Source organism: Cimex lectularius, unplaced genomic scaffold (genome assembly GCF_000648675.2).
Source record: "Cimex lectularius strain Harlan isolate CLEC.00 unplaced genomic scaffold, Clec_2.1 scaffold26, whole genome shotgun sequence".
Lineage (NCBI taxonomy): Eukaryota > Metazoa > Arthropoda > Insecta > Hemiptera > Cimicidae > Cimex > Cimex lectularius.
In genome coordinates, this window is record NW_019392721.1 from 226,244 (window position 1) to 246,997 (window position 20,754).

Sequence of the window (20,754 nt, forward strand, 5' to 3'; positions counted from 1 at the left end):
TGTTTAAATTTAACAAACACATGCAAAATAAGTTTTTTTTTCAATCAAGGTATTTTTTGCATTGTATAAATTCATTTTTTTTTTCTTTCCACATCCTACATGTATTTGTAAAATTTAAACAATGTTTGTAAATCCCAGGCTCTGAAGATGATCTCAATAAAGATCGAAACGTTGGCACGATATATAAAATGTTTTTATAAAACCTATGCCACGCCAGACTGAATCTCCAAATAATCAGTTATAGTTTAAGTGTCATTTCATTTTGAAGAAAAAATAATGGTTTTTGTCATGGTTTTTTTCTTTTTTTTTTAAATGACCATATGTACACATTGCAAAAATTTGTGCTTACTAAACCTTTTATTTAAGGTGTGTTCAAATATTTTAAAATTCATTTGAATGTTTTCTTCTTAAGCTATTCTTAAATAGAATTTTGTTAGTTCAGGAGAATTTGCCATACTTTATTATTTTAAATAATTTTGGACCGTTATCATGTTAAAGATAATTTATGATTTTCAAAATTTTAGGGAACAAAAAGAGATTTTTGTTAAAGTGCGATACTGATTGGAATTGACTTTTTTTTCTTTTTATTCTTAATTCTTATTCCTTAAAACAAAAAGGGCTTATATTGAGTTTTTTTTTTAATCAGAAAGGGCTAAATTTAGTTTAAATATTTTACTATTAGAGATGCAAGTACAGTTATCAGAAAGTGTCAAAGAGGTGAGTAAACGCTGAAAAAAACTTTTCTTCGGTTCTCTAAACAAGAGATAAATTTATAATTTCGATTTTAAGTGAAAATTAACTACCCACAGATATGTATTCATTATGTTTAGTTTTATTTGATTTAATTTGAAATAGGGAAATTCTCGGTGTAATCGAACAGTTTTTGAAGCAAACCTGTAGTTGGATGACTTGTTTTTCGTGGGTTTCGCGACTGTATCACATCCGATATAGCTTGCTCGTTTTAGCGTAGTATGTTGATTGTCTTAAAACAAAAAAAAGCTACATTAAAGTGATTTTTGACCATTTTTTCAAAAACTCTCATGAACTTTTAGTCCGTAATTGATTTCTTAAACATCGGAGCGATTTTTACATGCTGTATTTGAAACCTAAACCGCACATTTACTAAGAAAAAGGTGAGTTTAATCTAATAAACGTTTGTGTTTAAATCGGCATTTTAGACAATTTAAAGGGTTGAAGTTATGTCGAGTTTTACACTCACGTTCGTGTTTATGCCGAACTTATAAAAACTTTATTAACGTTGGATTTCGTTAGGAAACAGAAAATGGACCGGTTATTAAGATTGGGAGGAGGAATGCCAGGGTTGAGCCAAGCACCTCCGCCGTCAGACGCTCCAGTTGTGGATACAGCGGAGCAGGTATACATTTCATCTCTCGCCCTACTCAAGATGCTCAAGCATGGACGGGCCGGTGTGCCGATGGAGGTCATGGGTCTCATGCTTGGTGAATTTGTCGACGACTACACCGTTCGAGTCATAGATGTGTTCGCCATGCCGCAGACCGGAACGGTAACTAATCTACACAAACACAAAAATTGAAGATTTCTACAACATATTATTTCCAGGGAGTCAGTGTCGAAGCGGTTGACCCAGTATTTCAAGCGAAGATGTTAGATATGCTAAAACAGACGGGGAGACCCGAAATGGTCGTCGGCTGGTACCATTCACATCCTGGGTTCGGTTGCTGGCTCTCAGGTGTTGACATCAACACTCAGCAGAGCTTTGAAGCTTTGTCAGAACGGGCTGTGGCTGTTGTAGTTGATCCAATTCAGAGTGTTAAAGGTAGTTATCATTTTATTTTTATGTAGTAATGTTGTATATTTAGATGTATTAGTCGGGGTGATATACTGCACCCTTTAAGAGCTATTGTATCTCCAGTTCTTTGCCTATAGTACACCGGTGAGTCCTATTTCATCAAGGAACGTGATTAGTAGGCCCAGTTTCAGTGGTTGAATTTCTTCTACAGTCACATTGTACATCTCAAAGCACTTCCTCCTGTGGGCAAGTGTAGCACCACAGTTCCAATCTTCTTTAAATGCCCATTTAGTTTGCAGTGTCCTGTTAAGAATCCTGTTAGTTTTTGCCTGCTTCCTTTGATACATTCTGTCACTTCTTTTCTTCTGAAATTTGCTAGGAGGTTCTTGGATTGTTTGTGTCCAGTGAGTGAATTCCATTGTTCCTTCATTTTCTTTATATCCTTCTGAGGTTGCTAATGTGTATTCCTATGCCACAGAAATGCTCGGGTCCTATCAGCGGTATAGCAGCCCTTTCCTTGCAAAGGTATCCGCTTTCTAGTTGCCTTCTACTCCCACATGTCCTGGGACCCAGCAGAGGCCGACTTTGTACTGTGTACCTAATAAGTTTAATTAGGTTTTGCAGTTCATCATCATCTTTGAAATAATGATATTTGAGCTTAGTGCTTTGATGGCTGCTTGGCTATCTGATGTTTTTTTTTTCTCTCTCTCTCTCTTTAGTTAAGTGGAATTGAGTACATCTCTCGATTGCATGGGCTTCAGCTTGGAAGATACTAGTGTGTTTTCCCATGGGTTCTGAGTGTTCGGTTCTAGGACCAAACACTCCTACCCGTATATCTCCTTGTGTTCTAGATCCATCTATGATGGTGTCTTTCTTAAAGGAGAATGTGAAAGTATCATTTAAGCCTGAAATAACTATTGCTGGTTGAACAATTTTTCATGTTTGTTTTGGGTTAAATTCCTTAGCCTTATTGCACCTGATTCCTTAGAACGAGGATAATTATTTTTTTGAATCGTTCTTGATCCTCAAGGCCTGCTTCATCTATTCAAAACCGTAATCTGGGGTTGATCTGGTTGATTTATTTGTTCCTGTGTGAGTACTTTTTTCTTTGTGCTGATGCATCCTTTTGGTGATGTAAACACCTAATGCCTAGTACACACTGAGATTCTTTGAATCGATTCATGTTGCGGGGCAGAGTCGGGGCTGCGTAGATTCATTGTTGCGATGCAGCCCCGGCTCTGCTCCGCGACAAAGAACCGTGTCCAGACCAAGATTCAGTTCACATTCATCAGTGCCTGCGAAAATGACGGGGAACTAGCTCTCAAGAATTTCCCTTGCTCTTTTTTGCATTGTACATAGTGCATCCAATTGGAAATGCATTAAAAAACTGTCATTTTAAAGTGTGCATTTTTTTCAATTTTGGCGACGGAAACACTGAATTTTTGGGTTAAACCATTCAATGTTTGGCTTTTCAATTCCTGATTTCTGTATTCCGTGAATGATACATCCCACAAACACCGATGGGAATGTATGACTTCAATATACTGTAAAGTCGACTCGGTACTCCACAACATACCTTTAATACAAGACAGTATCAAAATCTTCAAGAAAACACTCACTAGAATGTCAACTAAACAAATAAAGTGAGCGTTGTTCCGATTCACGTCCGCACTGGCAAATGTTGCACAACATTGAGTCAAAGAATCCCACATCAGATAGGATTCAAAAGAGTCTGAAAATGCTACCCCGCAATACACCAGATTCATCGTGACAATGAGTCGGGGCAGCCCGGACTTAGGCTAGACACAGCCGAGTCTCTCCGGAGATTCAAAGAGTCAACTCAAAGAATCCCACTAGGCCTAATCCTCTTATGCAACTAAACATGTTAATAGTTGTCATGTGCTGAAGTTATTCAAGGTTCATTTCTTTCTTTCAGGTAAAGTAGTAATTGACGCCTTCCGGTTAATAAATCCGAATATGATGGTTCTTGGACAAGAACCTAGACAGACTACTTCAAATTTAGGACATTTACAAAAACCTTCAGTTCAGGTACTATTTTTGGTTCTTTAATAAAACTTTATGTATGATCATTAAAAACGATCGAATTTTTAGGCGTTGATTCATGGTCTGAATCGTCACTACTACTCCATAAGTATAAATTATAGGAAGAATGAACTCGAGCAGAAGATGCTACTAAATTTACACAAGAAATCCTGGATGGATGGCCTCATGCTTGCCGATTACACTGAAAATTGTAAAATCAACGAAACAACTGTGAGCGACATGCTTGAACTCGCCAAGAACTACAACAAGGTAATTTGTGATACATTTGAATACAATGCCAATTGAATAATTAACTTATTGTTTTTAAAGGCCTTGGAAGAAGAAGAGAAAATGACACCAGAGCAATTGGCGATAAAAAATGTTGGAAAACAAGACCCCAAGAGGCATCTTGAGGAGAAAGTCGACGTCCTCATGACGGCAAACATCGTACAGTGTCTTGGAGCTATGCTTGATACGGTTGTTTTCAAGTAGTCAAGCAATGAACTCACCGGGGATGATTTATGTGTACACTTTTCCCCACATACTATTTTTTTGTTATTCTAACAATTTTTAAAATAGAGTTTTTCTTAATATTTTTCTGTGAGTTTTATTTATATTTTCAATAAACATTTTGTTCTCAATTAAATTTATAAGACAGTCTATTATTTACCAATTTGTTTAGGTTACATGTATTTTGTTTTGCTTTTTTTAGTTCTAATATAAAACTTTCGTTACATATTTAATATTAACATTTTCTTTTATTAAAAACCAAGTATTCTGCCTAGAAAACACATGTAGTCATATTATTCCAGGTGTTCATTAAAAAAAAAAATATGTCCCATAATTGACTTAACAAAAGGCTGATCCTTGGTTTACTTGGTCGTTCTGAGAAATATCGCTTATGCAGGTAATCATTTTTATATTATTTCAAGTCTAAAAATAAATAAATGGCTTTCACCATATGAAATTTTGGAAATAAGAAAAACATGTGAAACCATCAGTGACTTATTGTTTTTATATTAATAAAATATTCCAAGAAAGCTTAGCTTTTTGTATTTTCACTTTTCCAATTATTTTTTTGGAATTAATTTTTATAGTGTAACGAAAATACTGTCTTAAACAAATATATATGTTATATTAAAAGACAGACAATTCTTCAATACAAATGCTAATTATCTAACGTGAAAAAATGTGTGAATGTCATTTCTAAACACTTTTAAAAAAGTTGACCTTTTAAAAAGAAGTGTCGAATCTTAAATCCATGTAAAATACAGTCATAGGTGTAGTTTTTAATAATGTTCTATTTGAAAGCATAATTTTTTATAGCATAGCAAAGTATGACTTTAATTAAGAATATTCGTTTGTCTCATGGTTCAATTTTTATTTTTGTAAAGCTCATATAAAGACAGCGAATCCAATACTGGCAATTTTGTACTCTTAAGTTCTACAAAAAAAAATTAATAATAATAATGACGTGAATACAAACTACTAAAAGAAATTTAATCAATTAAGTTTAAATTTGAAAAAGATTAATTATTTTCAAAACATTTTTGATTTTCTTCAAACATTCATGATAGCAAATATAATGGTATACTTACAAAAATATCTTTGTTGCACAAGTTGACTTTAGATTGAACACTAGCTTTTTTTCTCTGAAAAGTGGTTTTTTCGGATTTGAAATCATTTGTATACTTTTTCCAATATTTTGCCATTTTTATGAATATATTTTCTATCTAGCCCCTACAAAACCTGGAATAGTACTAGTACACATAAAAATGAATTAGGGAACTTTTCATGATAATGGCCCGGAAAAAATACGAAATCAATATGAATATCCATATGCTTAGCAGTCATAACTACCTATTTAATTATTTCAGAATTTGAACTCACGATCATTGGCTTAATAATGGCGTTGGTGTCTGAGTGGATCAGTCATGATAGCTCAAGTGGTTAGAGCAGTGGCATATTGAGCTGATACAAGAAATAAATCCATCATGTTTAGTGGTCCAAATGACCAAATTACCTCTTTCAATTAATTATTCTTTTTATGTTAGGTGTTGGATGAGATGAAAAAGTCAGTGTCATGAGCAGGATCCGAACCCACTAAAGCCGATGGTCGTGGTTCGAATCCCGCTTGTGATGCTAACTTTTTCATCTCATCCAACACCTAATATAAAAAGAATAATTAATTGAGATAGTTAATATGGTCAATTATGACTGCTAAACATGTATGGATTAATATAAAAAAAGTTTTGCAAAAAATGTGGATTGAGTCAGTTTTGAAAATAATCGCCTCAAATTATTCAATGACATTCATCTTACTAAAGAATAAGCTAAAAATGATCAAAACTTCAGAATCAGAAGAGTGGATTTTTGGGCTCAAATGGATATATATTTTTTTTTATAATTAATTTTACTGGGTGGAATTTGCTGAAAATCTGTGTGAAATTAGGAACAGGATTCATTTGTTCTGAAGAAAACCCACTTTAAAAAACGAATTAATGATAGTTAACATTTATTGTTAGTAAAAGTTTTAAAAATAAAAAAATAATAATTTTAAAAAAAATGGACCCCCATACAAAATTTCATTTTTGTGCAACACTGTACCGTGTAGAAGAATAAAGCGGGAAAATCAAATTTGTTAGTATGATTACGTTAAATTTAAATTCTAATGAAAGATTATTTTTATATCTTTCAGCTTTTTTTCTAGTGTTAATTTTTGTTAAAAGATTTCAATTTTTGTGTATTTTAATGGTTATTTTTATTGAAACATGTCTAGAGAGTGGGCGTGGCAGGGTAAAGTTCTGGAAGTAAGAGCAGCCAACTCAATTTATTTTTCAGGAATTCCATGTACACGGTAAAACGCTATTTTAATTGTATAACCGACCTTATATGTTATTTTTTACTGTATGATTAATAAAAATATTATTTTATAATAGGTCTATTGTGGTTTTTATTTGGAATAAATTGATTTTTCTACGACGAACATAACCGAGATAAGTTGGCCCTAATGCGAACATCTGGTCGAACTGACAGTCAGACGGCCGTTCTGTTTTGTAGTGGGTAGGGCAGATTGTCGAATTGTTCTATTCCATTGCGATTTGAATATCAACCAAATTTGAAAGAAAATACTGGAAAATGGCTAAGGCGAATCCAGACTCAGAGACTCTCAAAGGCCTCCAAGACGAGAAAATCGGTAAGGGAACAATCGCACCCCCAGACATTTAACACATTCCCAACAAATCTGCCTGCACTCAGAATTCTTTTCTTTTGGCAGATATGCTCGTCGCTACCAGCGTACTGCAGCAACAGGCTTCCGAAATCAGGGGTCAGCAGATCAACTGGCAGTGTTACTTGCAGTAAGTACAGTTTTGTTACAATTTCGCCTTGGCCGAACAGAAAGACATTATGTAATTGTGTGATTTTATTGTTTGTCCTTTCAATTAGTATTTGGCAATATTGGGCCTTTACTATCTCATTTGTAAGCTTTATTTTTATTATTTTAACTATGGAAAAGCCCAAGATGATAGTGGACTGCACTAAGAATCCAAAGTGCATGAACTGGTCATAAAGAAATGTAAACCAGAGCCAATCTTTTTATCTTACATAAAACCTAAAACACTCGATTAACAAGCAAATGATCAAATTAGCATAAAATGAAACTACATGTTTAAAGGTATTTAAAGGTTTAACTTGATCAAAATGGTTAGTTCCTTTTCTTGGGGAGCCAACAGAACAAGCCTACTGTGACTTTATAGGAGTCTAGTTTGGTCAAAAATAGACTATTTGTCAAGTGTATGGGTCTGCTTCTCAACGAACTTTATAAATTATCGATACAATTCACAGAGGTCTTCGTCAAGCTATCGGAACTTTCCGCTTTAGTCCGGTCAATAGCGTGTTTGTAGAAGCGGGAGACCTTCCACTGCGACATAGACTGTGTCTCTTAGAGGGTAAATATTTTACAAAATTGGTCATTCCCTGCCTTCTCACATCCTCTTGCAGAACTATTTCCTGACCGAAAACCCATTCCTTACGCAGAATGGAATGTGACAAAAACCAAGGAATTTTTCTGTTAATGTGCCTTCGCCCCACTCGATTGCTAAGATATCTCTCTCCGGTCATTTATGGAAATGCTCCTTTAAAGGTAATCATAAATACAGAAACATTTTATTTTAACTAATTTGTGTAATGATTAATTGGTAATAAAGGAATTTGAGGTCCTGGGGGCAAAAATTCAGCTATTTCACTAATTATCACATCGTTAGGAGTCCAATGAATTTCGGCGAGTACCCCACTGCCATTTGTTCCTCGCCTTTGCTTTTCCCAATACTCTCTCGATGGACAGTGTATGTGCAGGGTGGTCGGGTCGGCAAAATTGAGAGAGTAGTTCACTGTCATGGCGGAAACTAGGATCCTGGGACAATGTTTCATGTGCCTTCCACTGATTGGAGATGGTGACAGATCCAGCAGTGATCCGATCCCAAATTATAGTGATGAGAGTGGTGGCTGATCTCTTTGGAACGGCGACTAGAAAACTTTCTCTTGTTTGGTGGCAAATGCCACCAAAAAACCACTGATATGGTAAGAATCTCCCGGTGTTGGTTTTCTGGTGCGAAAACAGGGATTCATCAATTTCCACAGTCAATTGGGGTCACCAATACTTAAATGTCTGTGCAAAAAGAGTTGGAACAGACTTTGTGCATGTAGTTGCACCAATCAACGAACGGGTTATGCTTTATACTTCACTCTCTTTCACAAAATTTAACGCTTACTATTTTGTATTCCCAAGCTTATACGAACAGCACGATGGTCGAATATGGCAGTCTTGAGCAGATTAGATATGTGTTAGTTATTAACATCATTTCCACCTTGCACCCATACTTGTAGCACCTCCACTTGTCACGCAATTCTGTCAAATTCAGCCTCGCGTCGTGACCTCCTGAACATCGCACAGCTAGTGGAAGAAGGCCCTTTTCCTGAAGGAATGAACTGCCGATTCGTATAGTGCCAGAAAGTTCATTTTTATTTAACACGGAACTCTTTGACAACTGGTATACAACACAATACACCTTGGCTCAAAACATAAAATAACATAGGCTAAGAGCAGAAGCCCAGAAACCTGACCTTTGTCTCGATATCTGTCACTGAACACTGTCGAGTGGGGCGGAGGCACATTAACGGAAAAGGTCCAAAACACTAGACATCACTTTGCAATTCGAGTTTCAGCCTTTTTAATGAAAACCCTCCCATTAAATTCCCAAAAATTGAAAGAAAAAAAACGTTCCTATTCCCTATACCTCAATGGCTAATTGCCTTCCCTAGCATAGATTTTTTATTGAATTGTTTTCCCAAAGATACCCCTCCAGATTCCGTGTATAGAGAAGAATTACTTAAATTACTAAGCTCCTATAAGGGATCACCTTAAGTATTTATAGAAGGACCAAAGGCGTTGGTGCCGAATTTTTCTGTAACAATAGGAAAATGATGTTCTCTTTGCCAATGGTCTGTTGTAATTTTATAGCTGAACTACCAACCATAAATAAATGCCTCAACGTAGGTGATTACAAGTCCCCTAATGGAAGAAGAACTGAAGAACAGGTTTAGTTTTTTCAACAAGCAGTTGATCCCCCCCCCCCAGACAGAATTAAAACTGGGGCAAGTATCGAATTCGAAAATAGATTTCAAGGTAGAATCTGAAGTAATTTCTTTCTTGAAACAGAAAACAGTGTGACCACCCAGGTCTTGCAGCATTGTTTCTCAACCTGTTGGGAAGCATTGCCAAAGAACGTCTCCAAACTTTAAAGGTGTGCTTTATTAATCAACATGCCATTCGCAAGCTCCATTGATCCACATCCATCAACTGATCATTATTAAAAAAAACGTGAAGTGGTTTTTGTTTTAATGTGGCCTGGTGTCCTTTGTTTAAATCAGGGCTTCCCAAAATTTTTAGCCAGCAGACCCCTTTCTCAAAACAAAATCCAGGGTGGACCCCTTACATTCAAGTATTTAAAATTAGATACTTACAGTATGTAGTAAATTAAAATTTTATTAGGTGTGGTCAGTCCTTAATTAGGTGATGGAGGGGGATATCACTATGAAAACAAACATTTGGTCGACATACTTAACTTTATATATAAAATCCGAAACACAAAAATCAAATTGGGCAGAATGGAATCAACAGTTATGTAAAACTCGAGCCAATTTTAAAAGTAATAATTTGAACATGAATGATTAATGAATTCATTGGAAGAGTGAAGTTCATTACTTCATAACGTACAGAAAGGTAAAAAAATAAAAATCCATTAATTTATGCCTTAAGAGCAGGAATAGCCAAGTGTATGAGTGATTTGGTCACAGACCCGACCCCGATTCATTTTCAGGGGGATTCAAACCCACGACCTTTGGCTTTGAATAATAATATTTTAATTTGAACTTCGTCTTATAATTTTATTAAATTTGAAATTTTTGTGATAGAGGGCTAATGATTTCACAAGAGGAATTCAACACCATTGTCGCATTCGATACTACTGATGCTGCAAAGAGGGAACGTGTTATCAAATCCAACCCAACTCAACTTGCTAAAACTTTTCTCAACATTCTTGAACATGTGTCAAAAGACAGTACAATTCAGTATGTCCTCGTCCTCATTGACGATATGCTTCAGGTTAGACACAAAGTTTAGCCTTACATGATTATTTATTTATTTTTAATTCAAAACTAAAATTGATTGTTTTCTTTTTTAAAGGAGGATCTTAAGAAAGTGGAAATATTTCGAGAACACTCCGTCCGCAAAAAGGAACCTATTTGTGGTCAATTTCTAAATTTGTTAAATGGATCCGATGGTTTTATCGTCAATATGACTGCAAGGATTATTGCTAAGATTGCTTCTTACAATACTGAATTGATAAGCAAATCTGATCTCAGCTTCTATCTAACATGGTTGAAAGATCAGTTAAAAATTCCTGTACGCATTTATTTTTTTTTTTAATCTTTCATCAGTTTATTGTAGTTATTTATTTATTTATTTTTTTTTTCTTAAAGAACAACCAGTACATGCAATCAGTTGCACGATGTCTTCAGACAATGCTCAGAATTGATGAATACAAGGCAGCTTTCATTTCAGTCGATGGGATCACAACTTTACTCAGTGTCCTTATTGGTCATGTTAATTTTCAAATTCAGTATCAGCTAATTTTTTGCATTTGGGTTTTGACATTCAACCCAAAACTTGCTGAACGAATGAATAAGTATGCATTTTTAAAATAATTTTATATTTAACATACATATTATACTGTATTTCTAGGTTCAGCGTAATTCCAATCTTGTCAGATATCTTGAGTGATTCTGTTAAGGAAAAAGTGACCAGGATCATCCTTGCAACCTTCAGGGTACATTTGTTTAAACAATTTTAAATTTTCTGTGTCTGATCTAATATAAAATTTTAGAACCTGATTGAAAAACCTGAAGATGCTTCAATTTCAAAAGAACACTGTATTGCTATGGTACAGACCAAAGTTCTTAAACAGCTTAGCATTCTGGAACAGAGGAAATTTGACGATGAAGACATTGTCGAAGATGTGCAATTCCTGAATGAAAAGCTTCAAGCATCTGTTCAAGATTTAAGGTTTGAATACTTTGACAAACTCTATTGAACAAATATGAGTTATAAGATTTTTCTTTTAGCTCATTTGATGAGTACGCGACAGAAGTTAAAACGGGACGACTTGAATGGAGTCCAGTGCATAGGTCTGCCCAATTCTGGAGGGAAAATGCTGGGCGACTTAATGAAAAGAATTATGAACTTCTTAGAATATTAATTCATTTGCTAGAAACAAGTAGGGACCCATTGGTTCTTAGCGTCGCATCTTACGACATCGGTGAATATGTCCGACACTACCCGAGAGGAAAACAGTGAGTGTTAAGTGTAACAATATTATAACAAAGTGTAATTTTTTATTTTTCCAAGTGTGATCGAAAACCTTGGAGGGAAGCAGCTTGTAATGCAGTTACTTTCACATGAAGATCCCAACGTGAGATACGAAGCCCTTTTGGCGGTCCAGAAGCTCATGGTCCACAATTGGTCTGTTGAAAATTATGTTTTCAAACTTTAAACAACGAGTAATATTAACATTCGTATTTTAGGGAGTATCTTGGGCGCCAGCTGGAAAAAGAACAGACGGCAACAGCCGGCAAACCCACATCAGGAGTGCTCACCGGGAAGGCATAGAAATTTGGAAAGTATTGATTTTTTTGGTTTTGGTGCTAGTTTAGAAATGTTGCATATTTCAGTTTTCTTTTAAAACATCTTATCAAAACATGTTACACCCATATTTTTTTTCATTATAAAAATGTACATTCCTTTAAAAATTGCATTTCTGTACAGCTTGTTACCATTCTCTGATGTTTGTTGTATAGTGTATCATGTAAATAGTGAATTATGTATCTCAAAATCCAATTGTTATGATTGATATCAATAAAAAAATAATGATATATAGTTAATTTGTGTTTATGTATTATAAATGGAACAATCTTAAATTAATTACAAACTAATTTATCCCTTGTTCAGACCCAGAAGACCGCATGTATTCTATTAAATATCCATTCAAATAATTAATTGAATTAGCTTTAAAGCTAAGAATTAATTATGAATAGGGATACTAAGCAGTGGAGGGTTACGTTCCCAAAGCAGTGCAGCTTTTGGATTATGGTACTTTCCTAGGTGCTTAGTTCAGTGCAGTCAAGAAGTTCGTTAGGGGCGTCATTGTGTAATTATACGATAGAACCTTCCTCATTTTTAAATTTAACCTTTTGTACATTTTTACGATTAACTAAAATTTCAAGTTTTCCCCTACAAGTTTTTTTTTTTTTTAATAATGTGAAATACATTTATATTTTTCCTTCTCAAAAATACTTTATTTGAAAGAATTATAGAGGACAGCACTTCAAAGGAACTTCCTCATTCTTCTTCCTTTTCCTTTGGCTCCATGACGGTTTATTTTTTTATTAATCATAAAATAATTGTAATTATTTGTATGAACATTTTTTATATGAATGTATGTTTTATATATTTATTTTATATGAATATATATGAATCATTTTACAATTGTGTTTAATTATTTATAATTATAAATAAATTTGATACAAGTAATTAATTCATTATGTTTAGTGGTCTAATTGACCAAATTACTTCTTTCAATTAATTATTCTTTTTATGTTCTTGGTTGAGAAGACAAGCATCACGAGGAGTTTATGAACCGACCAAAGCCAAAGGTCATGGGTTCGAATCCCACTCATGGCGCTAACTTTTTCTTCTCAACCAAGACCTTACATAAAAAACAAGTTATAAATTTCAACTTATACAATATTAATCCATATATGTTTAGGGGTCATAACTGACCTATTTAATTATTTCAATTAATTATACTTTTTATCTAGTCTTCTTGAGATGAAAAAGTTAGTGACATGAGCAGAATTCGAATCCATGACCTGCGGCTCTCCACGTAATGAAGATGTTTTCTCTGATCTCATCGACTGGTAAATAATCCTCCCCCCACTCTAATTATAGCAGTTTGCCAGTCTTGGTGAAGTTTTAATAAGCTTATAACAAAGAATTAGTTAATATATAAAAATTATTGACAAAATCAACTACTAAGAAATAAAAACTAATAGATTTATTTTATAATAAGGCAATATTTACACAAGGTTTTGTTAATTTACAACAAATATTTATAATAAAATATTTACAATATAATTTTCACAAAGTCATTATGTGTACTGCTTTAGTGACTTTTTCTTTTTTCCGTTTTAATTTTTCTTTTTGTTTGTGCTCTATTTCAGCATCCTTGAAGAGCTGAATTCCTTCTTTTTCTTCCAAATTCCTTTGGATGAATTTCAAGCCGTATAAATTAAGGCCTACCATGTCCTGGAACCAATTAAAAAAAAATTAAATTAAATTAAATTAAAAAAAGGAATGCTTTCAAAATTTACCTTGAACTGCTTAATCGTCGCCATGGCTGGTTCTTGGATCTTTTCGATCATTTGAAACTTGGCTATATCCGCTGTTATTGGGCCGTTATGCACTTTCAACAAAAGGAGAACAGTTTTGCAAGCCACTTCAGTCGTAAGAGGGTTTGACAGTAGTTTTGGTAGTAATTCCATCATAAACGTCACCAAGTGAAAAGGCAATAAAAGCAATGCTTCACCTAGCTCACTAAACAAAAATTTATTTATACTTAGAACAATTTATTGTTAATTAATTTTGTCAAACCTTGGTCTTATGCTCGTTAATGCTTTAGCTAAGTAATCCTCAACAGTTTTTAAATTGAATGCTTTCATTTCTATAGGTAATTCTGGTCTAATTCCTGAAAGCAAGTCGTTGTTGTATTTTTGTATGGAAGTTAAACACTCCATCAGAGTCTCAGCCTAAGAATGAAAAATGTCATGTAATTGAGATGTTATATGTAAAAACAAAATCATACTCAACATACCCCTTTCTCTGCAGTTAATGTCTTCGTAGAAGGAAGTTTTACAAGAGAATCTTGCCCGGTGGCCAATTCTTCTTTTTCCCTCTCTTCTTCCTGTTCATCACTCAAAACAAGAGGTTCGTCTGTTTTTTCAAATAATCTCAACACCCTGTCTTTACCACAAGTCACGACAAAATTATCGCAAACGCTCAGATTCCAGCATTCACCGAAATGGCCCTTAATAAAAAGAAAAGAAAAATCGATAAATCACAAGTTCTTTAAGAAAAAAAGAAAAAAAAATTACATACATCCAAGGTAATAATTTTGTTGAATGTGTCTGCATCCCATTGTTTGACTTTTCCGTCTTTTCCAACGGAAAAAAAATAATGCGTGTTCGGCACGAATTGCACCATCATCACTGAATCGTCATGGGCAAATATAGACTTATGACAATCACCAAAGTCCAGGCCCCAAATTTTAATATTTCTATCAGCACTGCCAGTGACTATGATTGAAGAGTCATAGGAAATATCGGTGGAGAGAATAGGCAGTTTATGACCATATAGACTAAGAAAAAACTAAAACAAAATTTAGAAAAATTAAGATATAAAAGTGTACAATACACTTACAAGTGTATAAAAATAATTATCTATAGGAAAAGCTGTTAATATTATATCAAAAGTAATAAACAAATCATTAAATCTAATAAAATAAGTAATTTTAATATGCTGATATTTACAATATTTCAGTTACATTAAACAAAAATGAGACTTTTGCTAATTGTCTATAATAAATTCAAATATTTCCACAATTAAAAAAAAAAAAAAAATTATTTGAATTTTTTCTAATAAGCAAATGTTTATTTATTCAAGCTGGCTTCTTAAAATAAAATCTATCTGAAGCTTTGACGTCTCCAACCTGAAAGTATAGTCTGACCAGGATGATCCAATCAAACTACCTATTTAACCGACTAGTTAGCATAATTAGACTTGGCTCATAGGCCCCACGGCCGTGGGTTCGAATCCCATTCCGTTCCAAAAAAATACGCACATGCATATAACAGTCTCCTTGGCTAATATGCTTAGTAAAAACTTTATTGATGTTAACAATTTATACTTAACTACTGACAAATTATTACTACTAGACTAGTTTGTAGTTAAGAGATTTCTTGTCAGACTCCATTGACTATTTTATATTAAACTTTTGTAAAAAGAACTTTTAATATACTAATTTTAAATATATCCACATATTTTCTTTTAATATATTTCTAGTTATTTATTAATTTATTTTATTTTATTAATTTATTTAATATTAATGAGTAATTGGACTATAATTTTCTGTAACACTAGAGACTCAAGGAGCCTTAGCTCTTGGATTTTTAAAGTTTACTTAAATTGAAGCTAATTATAGAATAAATTCCCCTGAAAAATAGAATAGAAACCAGGGATTGGAGGAATTCTCTCCTGTACTTTATTCCTGGCTCCATATTTTGGGGGAGGGCTTGCAACACAAGTGTGAATTTGAGCCCCCGGTGTGCCGGTGTTCTTCCATCGATGAAACTCATTTTTGAAGGGGGTTAGGACCAAATTCAGGGTCACTGAGATCCGATCCCGCCCCTTCCATTGATGAGTGCCGTGTCAATTTCTTTCAATTGCGGCCACCAGTCCCCTTAGGCATCAGAAAAATCAAGAGGCAGCGGTGGGGATCGAACCCACGACCACGGGATCTACTAGCCCGAGAGTCTGATGCCTTAACCACTCGGCTACCGTGGCCCGACAGACAGACTTTTTACCTCACCCAATACCTTACATAAAGAATTAATACAAAAATTTCTCTTTTATTAAATTTTGATATACAACAGTGTTTTTATTATTCACAAATTATATCAGTCTTTTTTAATTTGTAATTTATATTTTTTTATCATTTTAATTTGGGTTAAAGCCATTGTCTATGCCAAGATTTGAACTCAGAACTGCTTGCACGGCAAATACTAGTCAGATGCTTAAATCATATTCACTCAGTCACCCTGGACTCCTTTTTTGTAATACATGTGCATATATTTATTTATTTTACTTACTTTAAATGTATCCCAGAAAAATATTTTGACTGTAGAGTCAAGTAGTGCAGCAGCTATTAACTTTCCGCATGGTGATACTTTGACTGATAACACAGCATCGGACAATTTTAAAGTTCTGACATGTTGAACAGATAGTACTTTTCCCTTTGAACCATCAACATTGACAAGTTCAAAAGTCCAAACCTTAACGGTAGTGTCTCCACTGCAAGTAATCGCACCAGCCTGTTGGAAAATACCATAATAAAATTTGTAAAAAAATGTATTCGTGGTAGTCGTCATACTTGATCATGGGTCTTTATGACATTCCAAATTTCGGCTGTGTGGGCTTCAACATCCTCCAATATATCGCCGGAAGACAAATCCACTACTAACAGATGGCCACTTTTTAGCCCAACCAGAGCATGCCTGTCACCGGGTACAAAACAGATGGACAAAGCGTAATCCGTTTCTATAGTCCTTAAGCAATTAAGTGATGTCCTACAAACCAATTAATTTGATATTTTTCTCATCAACTTTATAAACCTTAATAAATTGTACCTGTTCCATATTTTAATAGAATTTGACCCAGCAGATGCGATAGCTAAATTATCAGAGCTGAAAGCTACAGCTCTCACCTCTCCCTGATGTCCAGGGTTCACAATCCTACGAAGACATTTGCCTTCTTCTTTACCTTTCTTTTGTAAGGATTCATCAACATTAAGCGCATAAAGTTCTAATTTGTTACAAGAAAGGGAAACAGCAACCTAGAAATATTGCTTAATAGTTGTTATATGGTATGTAGAATTTTATGGGTTTGTTGCTAATTATGTGGGGGTTTGTTGAAGTATAGAAGTAATTGATGAAAAAGACTACTTCACCATACCCCATATAATGTATGTTGATTACCCTTAATTCAGCAGATCCTCGGACACAAGAGATACCCTTGACTTTGTCAGAAGCTTTTATTCGGCCTAATCTTTCAATAACATCCTTTAAAGTCATGTCTTGTATTTCTAATTGCTCGCCAGTCCTATAAATACACCCAACATAAATAATTTGTTACCAAATCTAAATAGCAAATACTTACTTTGCTGCTTTTTTCCTTTCTTTAATTTTCCTTTTGTGCGCTTTAATAGTGGCTTCTTCCTTTGTCCGAAACATGAATACTTCTATGAGGGAATCAACACCATGGGCAGCCAACATACGCCCAGTATTATCAACCACCATGGAGTACAGTCTTCCTTTCCCCTCTCTCAAGATACTACCTGCCTTAGTAACTTTAACATCACTCTGTAATAAAATATTTTATTATTTTTTAATTAGAAATTTTGATGATGATGAAAAATGCTTACACCAAATTCCATATTTTCTTTTTGGTGGTTGTCAAACAATTCATTTGGCTCTAAACTCCAAACCCTCAGCTCACTGTCATTACTGCCTGCCACTATGTATTCATCATCCCCTATAAGAGAAATTCCCCAAACCTAAATCCAAAAACATCAAAATTGAAAATGATCTTTCAATTTGTTTTCAATAAAAAAATAATAAACACCTCAGTAACATGAGCAGCTATCGTGTGAAAACAATGGGATGTGTCCAAATCCCAAAATTTTATGAATGTGTCTTTACTAGAAGAAACTAGTATATTTTTATTTTTCAAAAAAATAAGAGATGTAATGACTCCTTTATGACCGCTCAGTCGCTCGAGGCCTGTTTCAGAAATGATATCCCACAGGACAATTTCTGTATCCTGGAAAAAAAAAATAATGTGATTTCTTTTTTCAAAAATATCAGTTAAAATTTGATCTTTTTTTAAATTATCAAATCATTTTATTTATTATTTAAATTTTACAATAGTGCTAAGTAAGAAATTGATTATACAGGTACATTCCATCCAGTGCCTCCTCACAAGATAGTAAAATTAAATACAAAACACATTAATGAAAACATATTTTTCCAAGTAGTCTTGGGCTAAGCTGTTTGGAAGGGAATTTTTTGAGTGGCACGATGGTGGAAAACGAGTGTATACAGTTGATTTGTCAGCAGAGTTGGATTCCATTATTGTAGTTTGTTGGCTTAGGAATCAGTCAGGGAAGAAACCAAAATCAGACAAATCTGACCAAAATATTTTTTAAACTATTATTACTATTCATATTTGTGTGGAGATTAGTGACCGTTAATCGATAATTATTCAGAAATCGTGAGATGCGGTCTGGTGTGATGTAGGTTTCAGAAAAACATTTTCTTTATTGTGCCAACGTTTCGATCTTTATTGAGGTCATCTTCAGGGCTCAAAGTGTTTGTCTTCTGTGTAATTGTGCCATTCTTGCGTGTCGTGTTGAGACTTTGTAAAATTTAAACAATGTTTATAAATCCCAGGCCCTGAAATTTGTATTTGGTAGTGTTATTCTGGACAAAAAATTAATACCAACGTGTGTGGTGGTTGGTGGTCTCAACACGACACGCAAGAATGGCACAATTACACAGAAGACAAACACTTTGAGCCCTGAAGATGACCTCAATAAAGATCGAAACGTTGGCACAATAAAGAAAATGTTTTTCTGAAACCTACATCACACCAGACTGCATCTCACGATTTCTGAATAACTATTCATATTAATTTTTATACAATGAGGTTTCGAACAACATCCGGATTGATACCCCAGAGCACAACCACTTGACCTACCAGACACCAATTCATCATCTCAACCTACAACTGTTTTCAACATGTTTCCCTCCTTTTTATAGTTTTGGGATTTACAATACAAGTGTAAAAGAAATTCAACCACTGAAACCGAGCCTAATAATTAAGTTCCTTCATTAACTAGGGCTCACCACTGTACTATCAGCACAGAACAAGGGATATAATAGCTCTTAAAGGGCACAGTATACTGCACACTTAAGGGGATTTTACACCCTAAGCGAGCTGATGTGACATGGACCCACATGTTCCCTCATGTGCTGAAAACAACCAGATGTTGATTTAGAAAGGAGTGTCTACATTGACCCGACAACATGAGGGAACATGGGGACTGACGGGATGACCTAACTACACACTTCCTGATGTGTGTGGTACCAATCAAACTTTCCAGATATCAGTGAGTTATGACAGCATGTTGCAAGAAAGACGGCATGGGAAAGGAAGAACTGCCGATTGAGTGTCCGGAGCAACCCTGTTTTGCATGATCCGTTTTCAAAGGAGTACAGAAACCAAATAATAGAATTGACTTTTTGATAGCGGTGATACATTAAAAATCGTTCTTCATCTTGTAAAAGTTGTGGCATCGAATGATGAAATTTGTCATGCTCCCTCTAATTCTCAATAATTGGGTGGATCCATATTTGAGTAGGTTCCATCGCACGAATCAGGCCCAAAGACGCAGGGATTTCTTTTTCTTCATCAGGCCCGTTTAAAAGCATGTTCTGGTAGCTCTGCACATTCCTCTTTGAGAAAGAACTCCTCTATGCTAAAGAGAACAACCCTAAAGAGAAAAAACATCAAATTACAGAATACACTCTTCGGTGTAGTGTGTGCAATGTACACGCGTAGTGTCAGCTGATGAGAGGCCACGCTGCCTGACGTGCCTCATCACGTCTGCTCGTGTAAACGCACCTTTAGAATGAAACATCTAAAACCTACAATACAGCTTATACTAATTACCTTTCCTCCTGATGCCAATCTATGTCCCAAGGCATCGAACACAAGATATGAAATCGCGGTTCTGTGCCCTGCAAAAACCGTTTTGATCTCCTTGTTTAGAATATTTGTCAAGTTGACCTTGCCATCTGAATATCCGATTGCGAGATGGACCTTGTCTGGGCTGAAGGCCAAGTATGTCACTTCGTTGTGCTCCTCACCGTACAGGGTAAAAGTCTGCAAAAAAAAATTTTATACTACTATTTGTACATATATTTTTTTAAATTATATTTACCTTTTCCCCTAATCTTAGGTCCCACACGATAACATCCTCGCAGGCTCCGGAGGCCACGTACCTACCCTCTTGACCATTGTAAACGACAAAGCATACGTTGCAGTTGCTACTTGAAATAATATTAAACTTGCCGGACGGTGCATAGCGAAGATATTGTTTTGTCAGACCCATTTTATTTAAATATATAAATTATTTTGTTTTATAATAACACTATAATCATTATTTCGGGAGGATTGTCGAACAAAATGAACTGGACGAGTTGTAAACAACGACACACGTGCGGTGTACGAGGTCGAAGGTTCTGCAAAGGCAAAGCATAATTGGTTATCCTTAAGGAAAGACAGTACAATACGGTTTACGAAATTCCCTTGGATTTTTTTATATATCTCTTTTTTTATATCTATTGTTATTTCATTAAAATCACAAGTTTACAATATTAAAATTAAAAGCATGCCAAGTCATGACATAAAGCAATGTTCACTGATTATT

At 34.7% G+C, this 20,754-nt stretch overlaps 3 protein-coding genes across 5 annotated transcripts; 2 read left to right on the forward strand and 1 right to left on the reverse strand.

Moving 5' to 3' along the window:
• The first annotated feature begins 897 nt into the window (after positions 1 to 897).
• Positions 898 to 4,411, forward strand: LOC106669254 (26S proteasome non-ATPase regulatory subunit 14). 2 transcript variants are annotated; one of them, XM_014398590.2, is made up of 6 exons: positions 898 to 1,133; positions 1,273 to 1,525; positions 1,582 to 1,798; positions 3,708 to 3,820; positions 3,884 to 4,084; positions 4,145 to 4,352. In XM_014398590.2, exons 2-6 carry the CDS (start codon positions 1,283 to 1,285, stop codon positions 4,304 to 4,306), a joined length of 936 nt encoding a protein of 311 aa, XP_014254076.1. In that variant the 5' UTR covers positions 898 to 1,133; positions 1,273 to 1,282; the 3' UTR covers positions 4,307 to 4,352. The 2 variants fall into 2 exon arrangements, with proteins under 2 accessions (XP_014254076.1, XP_024082414.1); XM_024226646.1 differs by lacking the exon at positions 898 to 1,133 and having other exon boundaries at positions 1,283 to 1,525; positions 4,145 to 4,411.
• A 2,375-nt stretch (positions 4,412 to 6,786) lies between these two features.
• LOC106669253 (V-type proton ATPase subunit H) lies at positions 6,787 to 12,313 on the forward strand. The gene is made up of 10 exons (XM_024226645.1): positions 6,787 to 7,010; positions 7,092 to 7,173; positions 10,289 to 10,478; positions 10,560 to 10,778; positions 10,856 to 11,061; positions 11,118 to 11,202; positions 11,260 to 11,438; positions 11,498 to 11,725; positions 11,781 to 11,894; positions 11,957 to 12,313. Exons 1-10 carry the CDS (start codon positions 6,953 to 6,955, stop codon positions 12,039 to 12,041), a joined length of 1,446 nt encoding a protein of 481 aa, XP_024082413.1. The 5' UTR covers positions 6,787 to 6,952; the 3' UTR covers positions 12,042 to 12,313.
• A 927-nt stretch (positions 12,314 to 13,240) lies between these two features.
• LOC106669263 (WD repeat-containing protein 3) lies at positions 13,241 to 20,565 on the reverse strand. 2 transcript variants are annotated; one of them, XM_014398601.2, is made up of 15 exons: positions 20,266 to 20,565; positions 19,995 to 20,207; positions 17,886 to 18,083; positions 17,686 to 17,817; positions 17,421 to 17,623; positions 17,240 to 17,363; positions 16,892 to 17,097; positions 16,636 to 16,831; positions 16,355 to 16,576; positions 14,586 to 14,855; positions 14,302 to 14,514; positions 14,082 to 14,236; positions 13,802 to 14,024; positions 13,559 to 13,736; positions 13,241 to 13,411 (listed from the first exon to the last, which is right to left on the reverse strand). In XM_014398601.2, exons 1-14 carry the CDS (start codon positions 20,434 to 20,436, stop codon positions 13,569 to 13,571), a joined length of 2,694 nt encoding a protein of 897 aa, XP_014254087.1. In that variant the 5' UTR covers positions 20,437 to 20,565; the 3' UTR covers positions 13,241 to 13,411; positions 13,559 to 13,568. The 2 variants fall into 2 exon arrangements, with proteins under 2 accessions (XP_014254087.1, XP_014254086.1); XM_014398600.1 differs by lacking the exon at positions 13,241 to 13,411 and having other exon boundaries at positions 13,498 to 13,736.
• Between the last annotated feature and the right edge of the window lie 189 nt (positions 20,566 to 20,754).